Below are 23,264 nucleotides of genomic sequence, written 5' to 3'. Positions count from 1 at the left end.
GCATAAAGACCTTACCACCCACCGTCCTGGGCAAACAAAATAAAAACTATAATAAAACTCCTTAATAGCTTCCTTTACTCTAGTTTTTAAATGATTGCTTGCTTCTTTACAGATAACTCTCGATTTAGCAATTAGGCCTTTTCCAGTTGCTGGTACTTGAGCACTCAAACTGTTACCTCAAATTTATACCAATGAAAAAATTTTAAGAATAAAATTAGTATTTCATGAAAATATTTCTTACTTCCTAAGCAGAAAAAGACATGTCTGGAACATTTCATCTTTTGTTTCTTAAAGCAATATAATTGTAAATCATTATCCAAACAAAAACTCATAGAAACTGAAAGCTCCATGTGATTAATCAATCAAGAATGAGGAGTCTGAGCACCAAGCTAGATAGATGCTAGAGGGGTTTCAAAGATGTTACCTTCTCCTTGTCTCTGAGGAGCTTACAGTCACATTAGGAAATCCTATTTTCTTGTGAAATGGCATCATGTGGTCCTGACTGGACAAGCACAACCGGATTCCGGGAAACAGGGAGCAGCGGGTGCCCAGCCGGTCCAAGGAGTGGTCACCACAGCAGCATCCAGCTCCCTGAACTGGAGAGGATGGGGACCATGTCGGGCACAGCTGGGGTCCTGCAAACAGCACCCCTGGGACCCCCCTGTGCTCCGGCACCTCCAGAGAGAGGGGCTTCAGTCACAACAAGCAGCCCCCTCCACACTGGGATCCCTTACTGGACTGTTTTTCTTCTCACGTGTTTCCTTTTACAGCAGGTCCCCCCACACAACCCTGGAGGCAGTGCCCACGGGGACCTCATGAGTACCGTACCCTCTGATCAAGGTCCTTACCGCTTGGCGCTGCCCTTTACGCAGCTTCCCCAAGGCAGCGCTGCGGGAAGGGGCTGGGGAGACCTCTGTCTTTACAGCGCCGGGTCAGTCCACCACGCTTCTCCCCTCCGAGGGATGCAAACAAGGAGCTCAAGCTACCCAGGCTCCCTGGAAAGCTGTGTCTACTGGGATGAGAAGTGTGGTGGACCCGTGAAGGAGAGGACAGGAGGGTCAGATCTTAAAACTCTTGTTTCCCGAATCCTTGCAGGTTTTGTTCTTACTGAGCATTTCACATGCCAATGGAATGGTGATTCTGACTGACTGTTGGGGAGCGGGGAGCCTCATCAGTTGCGTTCAAACTCCCACAAGAGTATTAAAGAGATTAGGGCCACTCCACTTGTTTCCTTCAAGTCCTTCCTAATTCAAAAAAAAAAACCAACCAACCAATGCATGACTGAGGGTCTCTGAATAGTATGAGGATACAGAACATCTGCCCTCTGTGTCCGCTTGTGGGAAAGGCAACTGCGAAAAAAATGCCATCAGCCAGCCTGTGTCATTACAGGCGACATATATTCATGATCTGCTCCGTTCCGGGCCCCAGGACCCTGGGATGAACTGACCACCTCACTGCACGAGCCACCAGGGAGGGCCCGCCCCTCAGGCCACGGCTGCAGGCATGCAGTGCCTGGTGCACCACAGACTCGGTGTGTTGAAAAAGTGCAGAAATATAAAGATGTGTCAGGGCCGAGTGTACTGGGCAGTATTTAATTCCTACCTCTTTTTTTCACCCTACCTCCAGCTGCATCAGATTTCCAACAGCCAGCTGTGCTTTTCCTCAGGCTCAGTCACTTTCCACACCTCCAGCACCCCCAAAAGGATATGTGTGCTGTATTCTGTTAGTAACACTGTCCAAATCAAACCTTTACCACAGTCAGCTTTACCTCCTCTAGTATTTCCCTAATCCATCCCTGGTCTTTTCCAATCCAATTGCTAATAACAACATTTTGAAAGCCAAAATTAAGCTAAGACTACTGTAACAGCCTGCTAACTGCACACCGTGCCTCCAGTTTTACCTATACCCTCACCACCCACAGATGTCGTTATTTAGCACAACATCCACGTTCCTGCGTGCCTGGGTCCTACCCATCTCTCCAGCCTTATTTCCCATCAATATGAAATGTCCCAGTGAGTCCCAACAGGACCTAGCTACTCAGTCAGCCCCATGCACGCCTTTTCCTACTTCATGCCTCCTTCCTTTTCACAAAGCTTCCTCCTTGTGAGACCATCCCTACGCAACTCCCCTCTGTCTGGACAACTTTTTCTGATCCAGTAAGACTCAGCTCACCAAGCTCTTCTCCAAGGTGCTTTCCTTTGCATCTACTGCCACGTGGCATTCCAGAAGGATTCAGAGCCTGGAAGCCAGACAGCTTGGCTTCAACTTCTGCTCCTCTACTCACTCACTGTGAATTGGGGCAAATTACCTCTGTACCTCAGTTTCCTCAGCTATAAAATCTGAGTTTTTTTCCACCTATGGTCAATTAATCTACAACAAAGGAGGCAAGACTATACAGTGGAGAAAAGAGTGTCTCTTTAATAAACACTGCTGGGAAAACTGGACAGCTACATGTTAAAAATGAAACCAGAACACCACACATAAAAATAAGCTCAGAATGGATTAAAGGCCTGAATGTAAAGCTTCATAGACAAGCAAAAGCTAAGAGAATTCAGCACCACCAAACCAGCTGTACAACAAATGTTAAAGGAACTTCTGTAGATGGGAAACACAAGAGAAGGAAAAAACCCACAAACATACATATTGATAATTACCTTGAATGTAAATGGATTAAATGCTCCAACCAAAAGACAAGGGCTAGCTGAACAGATACAAACACAAGACCCATATATATGTTGTATACAAGAGATCCATGTTAGACCTAGGGACACATACAGACTGAAAGTGCGGGTATGGAAAAAGATATTCCATGCAAATGGGAATTAAAAGCAACACTCATATCAAACAGACTTTAAAATAAAGACTGTTACAAGAGATAAGAAAGGACACTACAGAATGATCAAGGGATCAATTCAAGAAGAAGATACAACAATTATAAATATTTATGCATCCAACATAGGAGCACCTCAATACATAAGGTAAGTGCTAACAGCCATAAAAGGGGTAGTCGACAGTAGCACAATAATGTGGGACTTTAACACCCCACTTACACCAATGGACAGATCATCCAGACAGAAAATAAATACAAAAACACAAACTTTAAATGACACAACAGACCAGATAGACTTAATTGCTATTTATAGGACATTCTGGGGCTTCCCTGGTGGCTCAGACAGTAAAGAATCTGCCTGCAATGTGGGAGATCTGGGTTCGACCCTGGGTTGGAAAGATGCCCTGGAGGAGGGCATGGCAACCCACCCCAGTATTCTTGCCTGGAGAATCCACATGGACAGAGAAGCCTGGCGGGCTAAAGTCCATGGGATCGCAAAGAGTCAGACACGACTGAGCGACTAAGCACAGCACAGGACATTCTACCCGAAAGCAGTAGAATATACATTCTTCTCAAGTGCACCCAGAACACTCCAGGATAGATCACATCTTGGGTCACAAATCAGGACAAAGAAAATTTAAGAAAACTGAAATAGTATCAAGCATCTTTTCCAACCACAAAGTTATGAGATTAGAAATCAATTACAGGGAAAAAAATGAGAAATTACATCTGACACTGCAGAAGAACTGTAAAAAAAAACCCACAAATACAGAGGCTAAATAGCGTGCTGCCAATAACTGAGAGATCACTAAAGAAATCAAAGAAAAAAAAATACACAGAAACAAATGACAAAGAAAACACAAGGGGGTTTTTCTGGTGGCTCAGTGGTAAAGAATGCACCTGCCAATACAGGAGACATGAGTCTGATCCCTGGTCTGGGATCCCACATGCCCTGCAGCAACTAAGCCAGTGCACCACAACTACTCAGCCTGTGCTCTTGAGCCCGGTAGCCACAACTACTGAAGCCTGTGCGTCTAGAGCCTGTGCTCCATAACCAGAGAAGTAATCACAGTTAGAAGCCTGTGCCCTGCAACTAAAGAGCAGGCCCCACTCCCTGCAACTAGAGAAAAAGCCTGCGCAGCAATGAAGTCCCAGCACAACCAAAAAAAAAAAAAAAACCCACGATGATCCACAACTTATGGGACTCAGCAAAAACAGTTCAAACACTTCTAACAATCTCACCTTAAGAAACAAGAAAAATCTCAGATAGTCTAAACTTACATCTAATGCAACCAGAGAAGGAAGGACAAAGAAAACCCCAAGTCAGCAGGAAAGAAATCATAAAGATCAGAGCAGAAACAGAAAAGAGGAAAATAATAGCAATCGATAAAACTAAATGTTGGTTATTTGAGAAGATAAAATTGATAAACCTTTAGCTTTAGCCAGATTCAAAGAAAAAAAGGGAGAGTACTCAAATAATAAAATTAAATGAAAAATGAGAAATAATACCTGACACTACAGAAATACAATGATCATAACAGACAACTACTACAAGCATCTATATGCCAATAAAATGGGACAACCTGGGAGAAATGGACAAATTCTTAAAAAGATACAACTTTCCAAAACTGAATGAGGAAGAATTTGAAACTATAAACAGAATAATCACAGGTAACGAAATTGAAACTGTAATTAAAAATCTTCCAACAAACAAAGTCCAGGACCAGACAGTTTCACAGACCAATTCTATCATTTATTTAGGGAAATAACACCCATCCTGCTCAAACTCGTCCAAAAAACTGCAGAGGGAATTTGTTCCATGAGGCCACAATCACCCTGATAACAAAACCAGACAAAGATATCACAAAAAAGAAAATTACAGACCAGTATCACTGATGAACATAAATGCAAAAATCCTCAACAAAACACTAGCAAACAGAATCCACCAATACATTAATCAAACACCAAGATCAAGTGGGATTTATCCCATGAATGCAAAGATTCTTCAAAATATACACATCAATATGATACTCCGTATTAACAAATTAAAGAATAAAAAAAAATATGATCATCTCAATAGACGCAGGAAAAACTTCTGACAAAATTCAACATCCATTTATGATAAAAACTTTCCAGAAAGTGGGCACAGAGGCAACAGACATCAACATGATGAAGGCCACGTACGACAAACCACAGCAAACATCATTCTCAATGGTGAAAACTAAAAGCATTTCCTCTATGATCAGGAACGAGACAAGAATGTCCGCTTTCACCATTTTTATTCAGCATAGTTTTAGAAGTCCTAGCCGTGGCAATCAGAGAAAAAGCAAGAAAGGGAGTACAAACTGGAAAAGAAGAAGTAAAACTGTCACTGTCCGCAAATCCCACCATACTATACATAGAAAACCCTAAAGATGCCACTAAAGAAATACTAGAGCTAATCAATGAATTGGGTAAAGCTGCAGGATACAACATTAATGCACAGAAATCTCCTGCATTCCTATACACTAATAACAAAAGATCTGAAAGAGAAATTAAACAATCACACTTACCATCAAAACAAAAAGAATAAAATACCCAGGAATAAACCTACCTAGAGAGACAAAAGGCCTGTACTCAGAAAACTATAAAACACTGATGACAAAAGATGACACGAACAGATGGAGAAATATGCCATGTTCCTGGACTAGAAGAATCAATATTGTGAAAATGATTATACAAAGCAATCTATAGATTCAATGCAATCCATCCCCAAAGCAATCTACAGATTCAATGCAATCCCTATCAAATTCCCAATGGAATTCTTTACAGATTTAGAACAAAAAAATTTACGATTTGTATGAAAATATGAAAGACCTCAAATAGCCAAAGCAATCCTGAGAAAGGAAAATGGAGAGACATCAAAAGCAGAGACGTCATTTTGCTGCAGAGTCAAAGCTATGGTTTTTCCAGTAGTTGTGTACCAATACAAGAGCTGGACCATAAAAAAGTCTGAGTGCCAAAGAACTGATGCTTTCAAACTGCAGTGTTGGAGAAGACTCTTGAGAGTCCCTTGGACTGTAAGATCAAACCAGTCAATCCTAAAGGAAATCAACTCTCAATATTCATTGGAAGGACTGATGCTGAAGCTCCAATCCTTTGGCCACCTGATGCAAAGAGCCAACTCACTGGAAAAGACCCTAATGCTGGGAAAGATTGAGGGCAGGAGGAGAAGGGGGTGACAGAGGATGAGATGGTTGGATGGCCTCACTGACCCAATGTACATGAGTTTGAGCAAACACTGGGAGGTAGTGAAGGACAGGGAAGCCAGGGTGTGCTACAGTCCATGGAGTCACAAAAAGTTGACTGAGTGACTGAAAAACAAGAACAACAACATGCAGCTCAATATCAAAACCTCAGCCCAATCAAAAATGGCTGGAAGACTTAAACAGACATCTTTCCAAAAAGACATACAGATGGGCAAAAGGCACATGAAAAGACACTCAACATCACCAAATATTAGATAAATGCAAATCAAAACTACAATAAAGTATCAGTTCATACCAGTGAGAATGGCCATCATCAAAAAACCTACAAACACTGATTAGCTCTAGTAATTCCATTCACCATTAAAAAGAAAAAGTAAAATATTTAGGAATATATCTACCTAAAGAAACAAAAGACCTATATATAGAAAACCATAAAACACTGGTGAAAGAAATCAAAGAGGACACAAATAGATGGAGAAATATACCATGTTCATGGATCGGAAAAATCAATATAGTGAAAATGAGTATACTACCCAAAGCAATCTATAGATTCAATGCAATCCCTATCAAGCTACCAATGGTATTTTTCACAGAGCTAGAACAAATAATTTCACAATTTGTATGGAAATACAAAAAACCTCAAATAGCCAAAGCAATCTTGAGAAAGAAGAATGAAACTGCCTGACTTCAGTCTCTACTACAAAGCCACAGTCATCAAGACAGTATGGTACTGGCACAAAGACAGAAATGTAGATCAATGGAACAAAGTAGAAAGCCCAGAGATAAATCCACGCACCTATGGACACCTTATCTTTGACAAAGGAGGCAAGAATATACAATGGAGAAAAGACAATCTCTTTAACAAGTGGTGCTGGGAAAACTGGTCAACTACTTGTAAAAGAATGAACTAGAACACTTTCTAACACCATACACAAAAATAAACTCAAAATGGATTAAAGATCTCAACGTAAGACCAGAAACTATAAAACTCCTAGAAGAAAACACAGGCAAAACATTCTCCAACATAAACCACAGCAGGATCCTCTATGACCCACCTCCCAGAATACTGGAAATAAAAGCAAAAATAAATAAATGGGACCTAATTAAAAGCTTCTGCACAACAAAGGAAACTATAAGCAAGGTGAAAAGACAGCCTTCAGAATGAGGGAAAATAACAGCAAACAAAGCAACGGACAAAGAATTAATCTCAAAAATATACAAGCAACTTCTGCAGCTCAATTCCAGGAAAATAAACGACCCAATCAAAAAGTGGGCCAAAGAACTAAACAGACATTTCTCCAAAGAAGACATACAGATGGCTAACAAACACATGAAAAGTTGCTCAACATCACTCATTATCAGAGAAATGCAAATCAAAACTACAATGAGGTACCATCTCACGCCAGTCAGAATGGCTGCTATCCAAAAGTCTACAAGCAATAAATGCTGGAGAGGGTGTGGAGAAAAGGGAACCCTCTTACACTGTTGGTGGGAATGCAAACTAGTACAGCCACTATGGAGAACAGTGCAGAGATTCGTTAAAAAACTGGAAATAGAACTGCCATACGACCCAGCAATCCCACTGCTGGGCATACACACCGAGGAAACCAGAATCGAAAGAGACATGTGTACCCCAGTGTTCAACACAGCACTGTTTATAATAGCCAGGACATGGAAGCATCCTAGATGTCCATCAGCAGATGAATGGATAAGAAAGCTCTGGTACATATACACAATGGAGTATTACTCAGACATTAAAAAAAATACATTTGAATCAGTTCTAATAAGGTGGATGAAACTGAAGCCTATTATACAGAGTGAAGTAAGCCATAAAGAAAAACACCAATACAGTATACTAACGCATATATATGGAATTTAGAAGACGGTAACGATAACCCTGTATGCGAGACAGCAAAAGAAACACAGATGTATAGAACAGTCTTTTGGACTCTGTGGGAGAGGGTGAGGGTGGGATGATTTGGCAGAATAGTGTTGAAACATGTAAATTATCATATGTGAAACGAATCGCCAGTCCAGGTTCGATGCATGATACAGGGTGCTTGGGGCTGGTGCACTGGGATGACCCAGAGGGATGGGATGGGGAGGAAGGCGGGAGGGGGGTTCAGGATGGGGAACACGTGTACACCCGTGGTGTACATCATGTCAATGTATGGCAAAACCAATACAATATTGTAAAGTAAAAAAAAAAAAAAATAAAAAATCTACAAACAATAAATGTTAGAGAGGGTGTGGAGAATAAGGAACCTTCTTGCTCTGCTGGTGCGAGTGTAAACTGATATAGCCACGGTAGAGAATTAATTGTATGGAGGTTCTTTAAAAAACTAAAACTAGAATTACCATATGACCCAGCAATCCCATTTCTGGGCATATACCCTGGGAAAACTGTAAGTCAAAACGACACATGTACCCCAACATTCAGTGCAACAGTATTTACCATAGCCAGGACATGGAAGCAAAGCAAATGCCCAAGACAGATGACCCAACGTTCAGTGCAACAGTACTTACAATAGCCAAGACATGGAAGCAAAGCAAATGCTCAAGACAGATGAATGGATAAAGAAGATATGGTACATATATACAACAGAATATTACTCAGCCATGAAAAGGAATGGAACTGGGTCACTGGTAGAGGTGTTGATGGACGTAGAGTCTGTCATACAGAGTGAAGTCAGAAAAAGAAAAACAAGTATCATGTATTAACGCATACATGTGGAATCTAGAAAAATGGTACAGATGAACCTATATCCAGGGCAGGAATAGAGATGGAGTCATAGATCATGGACACATGGACATAGAGGAGAAAGGAGAGAGAGAGATGAGTTGGGAGATTCATTTTATTGTACAGCAGAAACTAATCTAACACTGTAAAGGAATTATACTCCAATTTTAAAAGAAAAGACTTAAATGTAAGACCTGGTATTAGAAAATTCTCTCAAGAAAACATGGGGAGAAAATACTCTGACATAAATCTGAGCAATACCTTTGTAGATCCGCCTCCCAGAGTAATGGAAATAAAACGAAAAATAAATGAGACCTAGTCAAACTCAAAAACTTTTGCACAGTAAAGGAAACCATAAAACAAAAAGACAACCCACCGAATGGGGCTTCCCCGGTGGTTCAGTGCTTAAGAATCCACCTGCCAATGCAGAAGACTCAGGTTCAATCTCTGGGTCGGGAAGATCCCCTGGACAGAGGAGCCTGGTGGGCTACAGTCCATAGGGTTGCATACAGCTGGACACGACTGAGAACCAAATCACCACCACCACCACGTTTGAAACAGATAACCAATAAGGACCTACTGTATAGCACAGAGAACTCTGCTCAATATTCTGTAATAAGCTAAATGGAAAAGAATTTAAGAATAATACATGTATATATATAATTGAATCACTTTGCTATATACCTGAAACTAACACACTGTTAACCTAACTCCAATAATATTCAGAGGATAATTGCTTTAGAATGTTGTGTTGGTTTCTGCTGTACAATGAAGTAAATCAGCTAAAGGTATGCGTATACTCCCTCCCTCTTGGACCTCCCTCCTCCCACCATCCCACCCCTCTGCTGCTGCTGCTAAGTCACTTCAGTCGTGTCCGACTCTGTGTGACCCCAGAGACCGCAGCCCACCAGGCTCCGCCGTCCCTGGGATTCTCCAGGCAAGAACACTGGAGTGGGTTGCCATTTCCTTCTCCACCCACCCCTCTAGGTCATCACAAAGCACATGAATTGAATTTCCTGGCTATACAGCTGCTTCCTGCTAGTTCTCTCTTTTACATACGGTAGTATGCATTTGTCAATGCTACTCTCTCAATTCGTCCCACCCTCTCCTTCCCCCACCCCAGTGTCCACAGGTCCGTTCTCGATGCCTGTGTCTCTATTTCTGCCCCGTAAACAGGTTCATCGGTACTATTTTTTCTAGATTCCATGTATATGTGTTAATATACAGTATTTGTTTTTCTGACTTACTTCACTCTGTATAACAGGCTCTAGGTTCATCCACCTCACTACAACTGACTCAAATTCGTTCCTTTTTATGGCTGATAAAATAAAAATTAAAAAAAACAAAAACAAAAAAACCTACCCCCAAGGGAAGAACTGAACTAATTTTAAATAGACTTTTTAAATGCAAAAATATATACAAAGGAGCAAAGGGTAAGAATTTTAAATATGTGAGATGATAATTTTTTTCAGTTAATACAGTTATTTGGTAACAATAAAAACTATAAACTGTTCTAAATGATCTACAGCCTTCAGAACAATCCTATATGGGTCTAACATTGTTTGCATTTTTATAAAGAAACTGAGTACAGAGAGTTTAAGTATCTTGCCCAAGACCAAACAGCTCCTAAGTGAAGGATTCTAGATGCTCCCTCCAGCCACCTGGATCCAGAGTTCCTGCTGTTCACCTCTACTAATAGCAGGGCTCACAGGGCTACTCAAGACAGAAGTAACATGTGCACAGTACTTACAACAGCGCTTGGTAAATTATAAGCTCTATTTAAGTGTTTGCTATTATGATTGCGTTCCATCACTGTATGTGCGTAGCATATATTTAATTATTAAAAAAAAAAAACCTGTTTTTGAGCTACCTCCATTATTTACTGTCTCTGTATCCTCTATTCTGGCTTTGATAAATGGCTGCTGAAGCAAGGGAAATTCATTAAAATCTGTCCCCTTGGGCTCGTCAATCCTTGCCCTCATTCCCTCTTCTCTTCAACATGGTGGTATCGTGAGTACTTAGGTCAATAAAACAACTGAAATAAAATTCTGTTACACATCTGATGAAACTAGCTTTAAGTGGTCCAAGGTACCTCACGGGCTGTGGGAAGAGAGTTCTCCAAAGTGGAGACTTCTCAAAGAAATCGGTTTTCCAGGAGGTGATGGGTAGTAAGAGGTGTGTATACATCATTTATCTTCAAGAAACTTGTTTTGAATAACAAGTGCTATAAAATATTTACCTATAAACTTTGAAAAATACAGAAAACTAAGAACCAAGATCCTTTTCCTACCACAAAGCAATTCATTAAAATCTGTTGTCTTAAGCTCCTCAATTCATGCTCTCATGAACTAAGAAATAACCAGTGTTGGCATATAACCTGTACTTTTTTATCTGTGTGGGTAGATTACATTTTTAATGTATAGTTTTATAAAATGTACCATATATACTGTGTATAATCTGCTCTTTTTATCAATGTGATTATATCCACAAGATACTTAATGGTTGCAAAGTATTCCATTATATATACCATCTATGTAAAATTCCCTATTACTTCTAATTTTTGCTACTATAAAAAGTACTGCAATGAACACTTACCTATAAGCTTTTACATATCAGTTTATTTCCTCATTTTCTAGAAAGTTGAGTGTGTAGAAAGCTATGTAGATATATTATACAAAGTCTTCAATATATTCTGCTCACCCTCCTTTTATAAAAATGTTACAGTCCCAGAAGCTGTGTATTTTTGTTTTCTAGGAAAACAGGAATGAAGAAGGATGTGCGCTCATCTCCTCCTGTGAGAACACCAAAATCACAACTAGCTGTTGAACAACCATCGACAGGAGGACGCTGGAACCTACCAAAAAAGACACCCCACATTCAAAGACAAAGAAGCAGCCACAGCAAGACAGTGGGAGGGGCACAATCACGATAAAATCACATCCCATACCCGCCGGGTGAGTGGCCCACAGACTGGAGAACCGTAAGAACTGTAATGCCAAAGAAGTGCTCCTGCTGCTGTGAAGGTTCGGAACCCCACGTCAGGCTTCCCAGCCTGGGGACCAAAGGGACTGGGAATCCCCAGGGAATCTGACCTTGAAGGCCAGCAGGATTTGATTACAAGACTTCCACAGGACTGGGGGAAACAGAGACTCCAGTCTTGGAGGGCACAACAAAACCACGTGCACACCAAGACCCAGAGGAAAAGAGTAGTAACTCCACGGGAGACTGAACCAAAACCACCTGCTGGTGTGAGGGTCTCCTGTGGAGGTGTGGGTCGGCAGGGACCAAGCACAGGGACGGGACACTGGGAGCAGCAGGCTGGGAAGGTCCCCCTTGGTGTAAACCCTCTTGAAAGTGGCCAGCAACCCTACCATAGAGCTGAGGGCTGGGTCGCCTCAGGCCAAACAACTACCAGGGAGGGAGCGGAAAACCCACTCATCAGCAGACAATTGAATTAAAGCTTCAATAAGCAAGGGCATCCCCACCAGAGCAAGACCCAGTTTTCCCCACCACCAGGAAGCTTACATAAGCCTCTTAGCCTCCTCCATCAGAGGGCAGGCAGAAGAAGCAAGTAGAATCACAATCCCACAGCGAGTAAAACAAACCGCATTTCAGAAAGTTAAGGACTTGCCTGGTGGCTCAGATGGTAAAGAATCTGCCTGCAATGCAGGGAGACCCGGGTTTGATCCCTGGGTCGGGAAGATCCCCTGGAGAAGGGAATGGTAACCACTCCAGTATTCTTGCCTGGTGAATTCCATGGAGAGAGGAGCCTGGGGCCTGGCAGGCTACTATCTATGGGATACAAAGAGTCGGACACGACTGAGAGACTAACACACAACCAGCATGAAAAAGCAGAAAGTTACATCCTAGATGAAGGGACAAGATAAAACCCCAGGAAAACAACTAAAACATAGTAGAGACAGGCAACCTTCCAGAAAAAGAATTCAGAATGACAGTGAAGATGATTCGGGATCTTGGAAAAAGAATGGCAACAAAGATTGAGAAGATGCAAAAAATGTGTACCAAAGACCTAGAAGAACTAAAGAACAAACAAACAGATGAGTAGTACACTAGAAGGAATTCATAGCAGAATAACTGAGGCAGAAGAACGGATAAATGAGCCGGAGGACAGAATGGTGGAAATCACTGCCACAGAACAGAAAAAAGAATGAAAAGAAATGAAGACAGACTAAGGGATCTCTGGGACAACATTAATCAGACCAACATTTGCATTCCAGGGGTCCCAAAAGGAGAAAAGAAAAGACCTGAGAAAATATTTTAAGAGATAATAGCTGAAAACTTTCCTAACATGGAAAAGCAAATAGTCAACCAAGTCCAGGAAGCACAGAGAGTCCCAGGAAGGATAAACCCAAGGAGGAACACACCAAGACATACAGCAAATCAAACTGACAAAAATTAAAGACAAAGATAAAACACTGAAAGCGACAAGGGAAAAACGACAAATAACATACAAGGGAAAAACGACAAACAACATACAAGGGAACGCCCATCAGGCTATGAGCTGATTTCTCAACAGAAACTCTATAATCCAGAAGGGAATGGCATGATATACTTAGAGTGAAATATAAGAACCAACAACCAAGAATACTCTACCCAGTAAGACTCTCCTTCAGATCTGATGGAGAAATGAAAAGCTTTCCAGATAAGCAAAAGAGAATTTAGCACCACCAAACCAGCTTCACAACAAATGCTACAGGAACTTCTCTAGGCAGGAAACAAGAGAAGGAAAAGACCTACCTACAGAAAATAACACCCCACCCCAAAGTAAGAAAACAGTAATAGGATCATACATATTGATAATCACCATAAATGTAAATGAATTAAAAGGACCAACCAAAAGAGACAGACTGGATGAGCAGATGAAAACACATGGAAAACATGTGCACTTCCACTTAGCACATCACTCTGCTTGACCCCCCCCCCAAAATTGTATGTATTTATTTCATAGTTAGGTTAATCATGTTTCCATTATGGATTGCAATTGTAATTATCTTTTATTTTTTGTCTGGCTATTGATTGTGAGAACTGATAAACATCTTTTACTACTGTGATTATGTAACTATTACCCACTTAATACCACCGTATCATGATTGGTCACCAGAAAAATAGAATTCTGTATCACCAAAACTACCACTTAATAGGACAACCTGTAATCACTTTTTAAAATCCAGATGCATATCATAATTATCATGGGATTTTTGGGGGGGAAAAATGCCCAGATATTGCTTTTTCTTTTTTGCCAGAGCTCCAGATATGTTTCTAACGAGCTGCTGCTGCTGCTGCTAAGTTGCTTCAGTTGTGTCCGACTCTGTGCGACTCTAGAGAGGGCAGCCCACCAGGCTCCCCCGTCCCTGGGATTCTCCAGGCAAGAACACTGGAGTGGGCTGCCATTTCCTTCTCTAATGCATGAAAGTGAAAAGTGAAAGGGAAGTCGCTTAGTTGTGTCTGACTCTTAGCAACCCCATGGACTGCAGCCTACCAGGCTCCTCTGTCCATGGGATTTTCCAGGCAAGAGTACTGGAGTTGGGTGCCTTCTCCTTCTAACGAGCAGCCATGTTTAAAAACAACTGGACTACATGAGGAGCTTTTACTTTTATTTAGTTTGTTTCACTTTTTCTATTTCATATTCAGTGTCCCATTTCATTTACTTTATAATTTCCAATTTCTCCATCTCTCTTTTTTTGATGTTCTTTCTCAAGCACGGTAGAAAAGCTTTACTATACATATATATAAATAATATGTATAACATATTTTAGAAAATGAATTTTTGCCTAATTAAAAATTTTTGACATTTTGATTCCATTTGTTCAACTTATTATGAATAGAATGCTAGATTTCTAATTTTAAAAAATATATATGCAACAAGCAACAAAGGTTTACTGCATAGCACAGGGAACTACAGTCAGTATCTTGTAATGGAAAATTAAAAAATAATATGGGTATATGTATAACTGAATCACACACCAAGAATTCTACTTTTTGAAATTTAGTAATGTTTATCTTTTTGTCAGTTTTTCTAAATCTCCTATGGACATCTAATAACAACATATGAGACATAAAATGTTAAATATATCTGTGTAGGATATAAGATTATATACATTAATTAAACATAAATCTATTACAGTCAAGTTATTAACGATATCATTCAAGATGCTCTGATTCTTATTTTTTCTGCACTTCATAAAATATTCTTAGAGAAAAGTTAGTATGTCTCATTATGATTATATATTTTTTCTTTTCCCTTATATTTCTTCTGATGTATTTGTTTCTTTGTGTCTAATGGTTTACAATGTCTATCTTCTTTGTGAACTTTTTATCATTAAAAAATATTCATCTTTGTTTCATTTAAAATAAATTAATTTAAAAATACAAATGAAAAACAGCATCATTATTTTAGTGTGCCTTTTCTGAGTTTGACCTTAAAACTATTTATTGGCTATTTGAATTACTTACGTGTAAGTATAAAAATTCCCTGTTCATTTCCTTTTTATCATTCCTCTTGAGTGTCTTTTCTTTTTATATTTATATGTTCAGCTAGTTTAAGAATTCCAATGGTTAACTGAAATACCAAATTTTTTCCATACAACTTGGTTATCACAGTTAAACTAAGAGCTGCTGACAAGTTATTAGCGATTAATAAAGTCCAGGAATAGTAGTTTGGCATACTAATTAAGATCATAATCACTGGGTTCTGATTCACTTTTGACCATTTATTTAACTCTTTGAACCTCTGTCTCCTCACCTATAAAATGCTCGAGGTACCTACATCTTAAGACTGTTGAGGGGACGTCCCTGGTAGTTCAGAGGCTAAGACTCTGCTCTCCCCATGAAGGAGGCACGGGTTTGATTCCTGGTCAGGGAACTAGATCCAGTCTGCCACAACTAAAGATCAAAGATCCTATGTGTGGCCACTAAGACCCAGCACAGACAAATAAATATTTTTTTTTTTAAAGGGATGAATGTTAACAGTTAACACAAGGCCTGGCACATAAGCGCTCAATAAATAACAATTACTGTTAAAATACAAAATATTTCAAAACAAGTTGATAAATAAATGAAATCAGTTCTTAATACAAGGTATTAGAAGAGTATTTTCTACATCTTTTACTCAAATAATCCTTAGCCAAGTAAGAAATATCTTTGGGCTTCCCTGATGGCTCAGAGGATAAAGAATCGGCACACAATGCCTGAGACCTGGGTTTGATACCTGTGTCAGGGACATCCCCTGAAGAAGGAAATGGCTACCCACTCCAGTATTCTTACTTGGAGAATTCCATGGACAGAGGAAATATCTTTAGGGTTTAGTAATGCAGGTTGGACAAAAGGAGGGGAAGAAAAACGAATGATCCTATTCTATTAATACTACAAGGGAAAAAAAAAAAAACCTGAACAGAAACTTCTGCTTAGCATTTTAGAGTTCTCTTAAATCATTCACCTTCTATAGTAAAATATAATAACAATTTCAAAAAATATCTTTATAATGCAAGAGGCAGTAGTTAAAGTCGCTCAGTAGTGTCTGAATTTTTGTGACCCCATGGACTATACCGTCCATGAAATTCTCTAGGCCAGAATACTGGAATGGGTAGCCTTTCCCTTTTCCAGGGGATCTTCCCAACCCAGGGATCGAACCCAGGTCTCCCACATTGCGGGCCGATTCTTTACCAGCTGGACCACAAGGGAAGCCCAAGAATATTGGAGTAGGTAGCTTATTCCTTCTCCAACAGATCTTCCCAACCCAGGAATCGAACCTGGGTCTCCTGCATTGTAGGCAGATTCTTTACCAACTGAGCTATCAGGGAAGCCATTAGAGGCAGAATACTATACAAATACATTTAACATTATAATTAAGTACATCTACGCCTCCAGAAATATTTCACTAAATATAAAAACAATTCTGAGTAAACCAAAGTTTAATATACAAATGAGACATCTATGATAACTGAGCTTCGGTAAATCTTTCATCATGTGCTTGATGAATAAAAGGTAAAAACATAGAAATTATTTTAAACAGATCACTTAAGAGTTATTTATATAACCCCCTTTTTCATTTTCTATAACAATGAGAAAATGCTGTTATAATAGTGACCGTGAGGCACTGCAAAAATCCTAAAAGGGAACTTCTAAATTAAAGGAAAGATGAATCAGAGATATATACAGGATACACATTCAGTCTGTTAGAAATCAGTTAAGCAATTAGCCCCTTTTCTGACTATTTTCAATAAATACTAATTTGCTGCAACTTTAAGAGAAACAAAAAAATACAAACTCTCTTCAGGACAGGCACTTGATTTTATTTACCTCTATATTTCCAACACCTAATACAAAGCCTAGTATAGAGCAAGCACTCAATAAACACTTGTTAATAAAAAGAACACTTAAGATTTATGTTTTATATGCTCATTTTAAAATCAGTCTTAGAAGCAATATCCACATGCCCAGTTTCTGCTTTCAGTTGTAACTTGGTTATTTGCTTGCCTTTAAAAAGTCACTTTCTTGGAGCTCTTTTTCTACACTCTATGAATTCGGGGTACTAATACATGTTCTCCTATCTCGCGTAATCTTTGGTTAAGACTCAGTTAACGGAAGTGAAAATGTGTTGCAAAGTATAAACCACCATATAAATGTCAATGTTTGCTGTTTCAAGCATTTGGCAGAGTACGTTAGGGCATACATAATTTTGCACGGTAAGTCACTTCAGTTGTGTACAACTCTTTGCGACCCTATGGAATGCAGTCTGCTAGGCTTCTCTGTCCATGGGATTCTCCAGGCAAGAATACTGGAGTGGGTTGCCCTGCCCCACTCCAAGGGATACATAAGATTGAAGTGAAGCTTAAGTGTCGCACGGTCTTGTCCGACTCTTTGAGGTGATAAATTAAATTCAAATCTCTTCATGTTAACCTCACTAATAAAATGTTAAAAATACCTTTTACATTTTCTTTAAATGTATTCAGTATTTACCTATAATTTGACTAATCTTTTTTCCCTGGTGGCTCAGATGGTAAAGAATCTGCCTGCAATGCAGGAGACGGGAGTTCGATCCCTAGGTCAGAAAAATCCCCTGGAGAAGAAAATGGCAACCCACTTCAGTATTCTTGACTGGAAAATCCCACGGACAGAGGAGCCTGCTGGGCTACAGTCGATGGGGTCTCAAAGAGTTGGACATGACTTAGCGTCTAACATACACATAATTGGACTAATCTTTTTATTAGAAAAGCCTTGCAGCATCTATATTTTATTGATGTATGCTAAAATGTTACTACATTGATGTAGGCTAAAATGTTACTACTAATTAACATATGTAGGCCAGAATCAGGATTTAACCCTCACTCTGTTAATATACCCTGGTGGCTCAGATGGTAAAGAATCCGCCTGCAAAACAGGAGATCCAAGTTGGATCTAAGAGTTGGGAAGATCCCCTGGAGATGGGAACGGCAACCCACTCCAGTATTCTTGCCTGGAGAATTCCATGACAGAGGAACTTGGCAGGTTACCCGCCATGGGGTCATAAAGAGTTGGACACGATTGAAGCAACTTAGCCTGCACACATGCACTGGTAATATTAACGTGGTAGAGAGAAAAGAACAGGACTTGATATTGTAAGATTTAGATTTCAATTTTGGCTAAATCATCTTCTAGCTGGGGCACAAATTTTACATTTTAAGAATATTTTAATTAATATTTGCTGGGTATTTATCTGCCAGGCACCATTCACAGCACTTCACATGATTTGACTCTCTTAATTCTCACAACAGCCCTAGGCTGTTGTTATGATTGTTATCTATCTATGAGGTAGACACTCTGCTCACTTTTCAGATAAGGAAAGCAAAACAGGGAGGTAAGACACAGGCCCAAGGCCCGAGAGCAGGTGGAGACTGCACTGGGATTCAAACCCAGGCGTTAGACACCAATATGCACAGCTCTAACTACTGGGCTGTACTAGGCACCCCAGGTGCCTCAACTGCCCTCTGAGGATAATAGTACTCCATAGGATTCTTTGTGACAATGAAATGATATAAAACATTTTGAAATACCTGACAAGGAATACATAATTAATCATCAAAACAGAGACTTCCTGGTGGTCTAATGGCTAAGACTCTGCACTCCCAATGCAGGGGGCCCAGGTTCGATCCCATGTCAGGGAACTAGATCCCTACATGCTGCATCTACAGATTCCAAATGCCACAACTAAAAACAAAACAAAACAAAAATGAACCCACATGCCTCAACAAACACAGAAGATTCTGAACGCTGCAAATAAGATCTAGCATAGCCAAACATTTTTTAATATTAAAAATAAAACTTTTTTTCTCCAAGTATTTTAAATAAAATGTTCTCTTCCCTGTGACTTTTATTTACTTTCTAACCATTTCAAATTAAAAATTATACTGTTCTGTTGGTCTTTTTTGTGGGGAGAGTGGCAAGTCAGTGTAAAAATTCATTAAAAATAAAACAAAGAGCATAGCTGAGTGGGATCATTTTAAGTATAAAGAACCAAAGCAGAAAAGATCTTTACATAATATTCTTGAATACTAAAAAGACAAAGTTATGAAACATGTGAAAGGTAATACCAAAAGATCAATGGATTAAATGTTATCTAAATATACTTCAATTCAACAGAAACTTATGTAATCTCAATGGGAACGTTCTGATTTTGGCAAAGGTTTTCTAGCTTTCCTTTCTTGTTGAAAGGGCTTAAATTTGGATGTGTGTGGGCTAACTGTAGACTGATTATTTTTTCTAGTTAATAGTATTTACTTGTTTCATTGTAAGAATTATACGAAGAAATTATAGTCTTTTTCCACTGTTAGCAATAATGAAGGTATCTGGGGTACAGCTGTCCGATTATACAAACACATTTCAAATGCCTTTCTAGCTAACTAGCTTCCAAAAAGTTAAACCTTAACTGCACAAGTAGATTTATAACTCTACTAAACCTTTTTATTTACTCTCATAAACTGTTAAACACATAATATCTGCACTCCATCAACTATAATTTGTTAGCTCTAAGATTTTTTTCTTCCTACTTTGTACTAAAGATTCAAAAGATGAAAAAAGTTATCCTCATTAGTACCAATCAGACACATTTTGGAGTATGGAATTAAAGATTTTTCAAAGACCTAAAAATGAGGAGAAAATGGACAAAGTCAAAGGAGTCTTGGGTTCTAGTCCTGCAAAAGTAGAATGAAGCAGCTGAATGGACAAAATTCCCACATGTAGTCTACGTAAATTGAAAAAAAAAAAAAAAAAAGGAGAAAGAGTAGGTATTTCAGTCTTTGCCTGTTAAAAATATCCTCAATCCCAGGCCCAAAATCTTCTTTAATTAAAAAGATTATTGGTCATAGAACGCTAAGCTAGATCTTAATTAGTAAATACTCCCTGTTCTTCTGTGGATTAGGACCTGAATTTTTTCAAAATGCCTAATTTAAGAGGTCAAACCATTTAAATCAGTGGGAGTTAATAATGAATAGGGCTGTCAGTAAGTTTCTCCTTTATTTCACACTAGTGGCAAAAAACTTCCTTGGGAATTGATGCTACACATTTTCATTGGATGAGCCATAACGGTAGGATGAACCCTGATCCAACATTTAGGAGAACTGCAGGACACAGTGCTGCCTCCACACATCAGCTGGCTGTGTGACTGTGGACCAGTCATGTCACTGCCCCCGCTTCTGCTACCTCATTTTCAGGAACGTATCCTAGATGGTCTGTCCTTCGTTGACCATCCAAACTCGATTCATCCAGAGAGACTGAGCTGTTGAGGAATTTTGTATTCCAAATAGTTCTGTTTTGTTCTGGGTCTATCATGCTACTTCTATAACTGTTACTCCCCATATAAAGATACTCAAAGCATATGAAAGCATGCCAAGTTTGTGGTTTGAATTCTAAAGGTATTAAATGACTTAACATAGTGACTACTTCAAAATGACTGAGCGCTTAGGGTTAAAAAAAAAAAAAAAAAAGCCTCCAAGAAGATGCTTTCAGTTACAGTTTATAAATGCACCTCAAACCTCACATCAGTTTATCTTCTGGATACCTACTTTACTGGTGATTAATTCTCCAAGTATTATTCCATTCCATCTCGAAATATGCTTATTTCACACAAGGGTTAACAGGGACAAAACTGACACTTCGGGCCTTGATCACTGTGTGGGAAACTGTCCCGCGCATCACTGGATACTGAAGAGCCTCCGTGGCCTCTGCCCACTATTTGTACCAGCACCACTCCACTAGCACAAGGGGTGGCCACCAAAAATGTCTCTAGACATTGCCTCTGATAACGTCCCAAGGGTGGGGGTGGAGGGAATACCCATGGTAGAAAACCACCGATTTAAAGAACAACGCTTCATTTTACACAGCTAACTAACTCCGCCAAGGTCTCTTTCCACAGCCCCAAACCACCTTTAAGGAAAGTGGCTAGCCTAGGTTAGCAGGCTGAAACTGCTTCTTGGCGGCGAAAGAACAGACCAAAGATCTTCAGAGGCCCTTCGCCGCCACAGCTTGATCAAGAGTGTGGAAAGGCAAACACAAGCGTGCCCACGAACTCCACCAGAGACTACCTCTATTATCTTCACCGTGAGCTACGTGCATTCGAAAGGAAGCACACGCGTTTCTGAAATAGGCACGCTTTGAAACAGACAGGTGGGAACCATCAAGAGGCAGTAAGTCTCCGGGTGTTCTCATTTAAGACTGGGACAACCCTGGGCAGCTCCGACCGGGCCTCCGGGTGCGGGGTGCGGGCGCCCAGCTCCCGCCACGCCCACCCGACGTCACCCGTTACACAACGCCCTCCACCACCCCCACCCACCCCGGCTTATGCAATTCTGCCTCCCGCGGCTTCCAATTGCCCCGGTGACTTTTGCGGGAGACCAAGGTATATACGTTGCACGCCCAGCCTCGGCTGGGGATCCTCTTCCCCGCCCCGGCAAGGAGTCTCCCCGCGGCGGACCCGGCCCGGGCGGCCAATTACCGGAAAGAGCGCGGCAGGAAGCGAGCCGACGCTCAGGCTCGCCCAACTCCCTCCCCATCCCGCGCTCGCGCGGCCTCGCCCGGCCACCCGCTCCGCGCCGCTCCACTCGGGGCGCGCCCGCCACAGCGCCAGGCCGAGGCGGAGGAAACCCCGCGCCGCGTCACAGTCGGCTCCAGGGCGATCCCCATTGTGACCGAAGCACCTCGGGGCGCCGCCCCTTCCCACACACACACCCCCCAAAACACACACATCCCGGGACCCCAAGACACAAGCCCTGGGCGGCAGCCGGCCTGGGGCGCAGACGAGCTTGGGGCCGCCCCGCGCTTCGGGGAAGGAAGGGTGCGGTCGCGGGGCCCGCGCGCTCACCTGCTCGCAGCTCCTCGCAGGCGGCGGCCAGGGCCTCCCGGTAGCGCCCCTGGTGCAGCAGCTCCCCGAGCCGGCCGGCCGCCCGGGCTCGCTCCCGCTGGCCCGGGAACCACTTTTCGGCCAGGTGGTTGAGAACGACGCTGGTCCTGAAGCCGGAGGCGGCGATGGCGGTGGCCGGGGGCGGCCGCGGGGAGGTCCCCGGGGCATCGGGGGCCGCGGCGGGCGGCAGCCGGTCCCGGCAGAGGCGGCAGCGCGCGCGGAGCTCTCTCCGCAGGCAGCGGCGGCAGTAGCTGTGGCCACAGGGCACTGTCACCGGCTCGCTGAGGAAGCCCCGGCAGCCCAGGCAGCTAAGCAGCCCGCCGGCGCTAACGCCGCGGTGGGCGCCCCCCGCCGGGCTCGCGCTCCAGCCCAAGCCGTGGCGGAGCCGGTAGTTGAACACCAGGCAGTCCACCAGGGTGCCGAGGCACTCGGGCCTGACCGGGGCCCCGCGGCGCAGCGCCGCCGCGTACGCCTCCAGCGCGCCCTTCAGGTGGCCGCCCAGCGCCAGCAGCTCGCCCCGGCGGAGCAGCAGCTCCCAGCGCTCCGACTCCGCGGCCGCGCGCTCCAGCCGGTCGCCGCCGCCGCCGCCGCCCACTTCCCAGAACCGGCCCTGCCTCTGCGGCCGCGAGTCCACCTCCTGGCTCCCTCCCGGGGAGCTCCTCGCTACGGCCGGGGAAGACATGGCCCGCGGACGGCTGCTCTGCCGCCGCCCGCCGCCACGGTCCCGGAGCCTCCGGGGCGCGCGGCTCCGCACGCGGCCCGCGAGCAGGGGGGCGTGGCGCGCGGACACGGCGGGGCGGCGCGCGCCCGGGAAGCCCCGGGGGCGGGGCGCGGCGGGCGCGGGGCGGGGCCGGGCTGCGCGGCGGCGCCCGGGACTCCCCCGCACGGCCCGCGGCCGGGTCCTGGAGGAGGCGACCGCCGGCCCCGCCCCTGCCGAAGCCCCTCCTGGCGGGAGACGCGAGGTCAGATGATCCCCCGGCGGGGATCTAATTGGCTTCTCCAGAAAGAAGGGCCTGGCTTGTAACCGAACAAAGCACGGAGGGGCCCGAAGCT

General features: G+C 42.5%; 1 protein-coding gene and 1 non-coding gene across 2 annotated transcripts in view; both read right to left on the bottom strand.

The window, feature by feature from the left end:
* Nucleotides 1–23,002, bottom strand: part of LONRF1 (LON peptidase N-terminal domain and ring finger 1) — a 46,250-nt gene extending 23,248 nt beyond the window's left edge. Inside the window, exon 1 of the mRNA XM_019953308.2 lies at nucleotides 22,173–23,002. Coding sequence (XP_019808867.2) covers nucleotides 22,173–22,893 — 721 coding nt within the window. The 5' untranslated portion in view covers nucleotides 22,894–23,002. The remainder of the gene's footprint in view (nucleotides 1–22,172) is intronic.
* On the bottom strand, nucleotides 16,567–16,638 carry TRNAC-ACA (transfer RNA cysteine (anticodon ACA)). Its single transcript has one exon. It is a non-coding gene; the product is annotated as a tRNA-Cys (tRNA).
* Nucleotides 23,003–23,264: the final 262 nt, after the last annotated feature.

The sequence above is a fragment of the Bos indicus genome, chromosome 27, assembly GCF_029378745.1.
Source record: "Bos indicus isolate NIAB-ARS_2022 breed Sahiwal x Tharparkar chromosome 27, NIAB-ARS_B.indTharparkar_mat_pri_1.0, whole genome shotgun sequence".
Classification (NCBI taxonomy): Eukaryota; Metazoa; Chordata; class Mammalia; order Artiodactyla; family Bovidae; genus Bos; species Bos indicus.
This window is presented reverse-complemented; position numbering and strand designations above follow the sequence as displayed.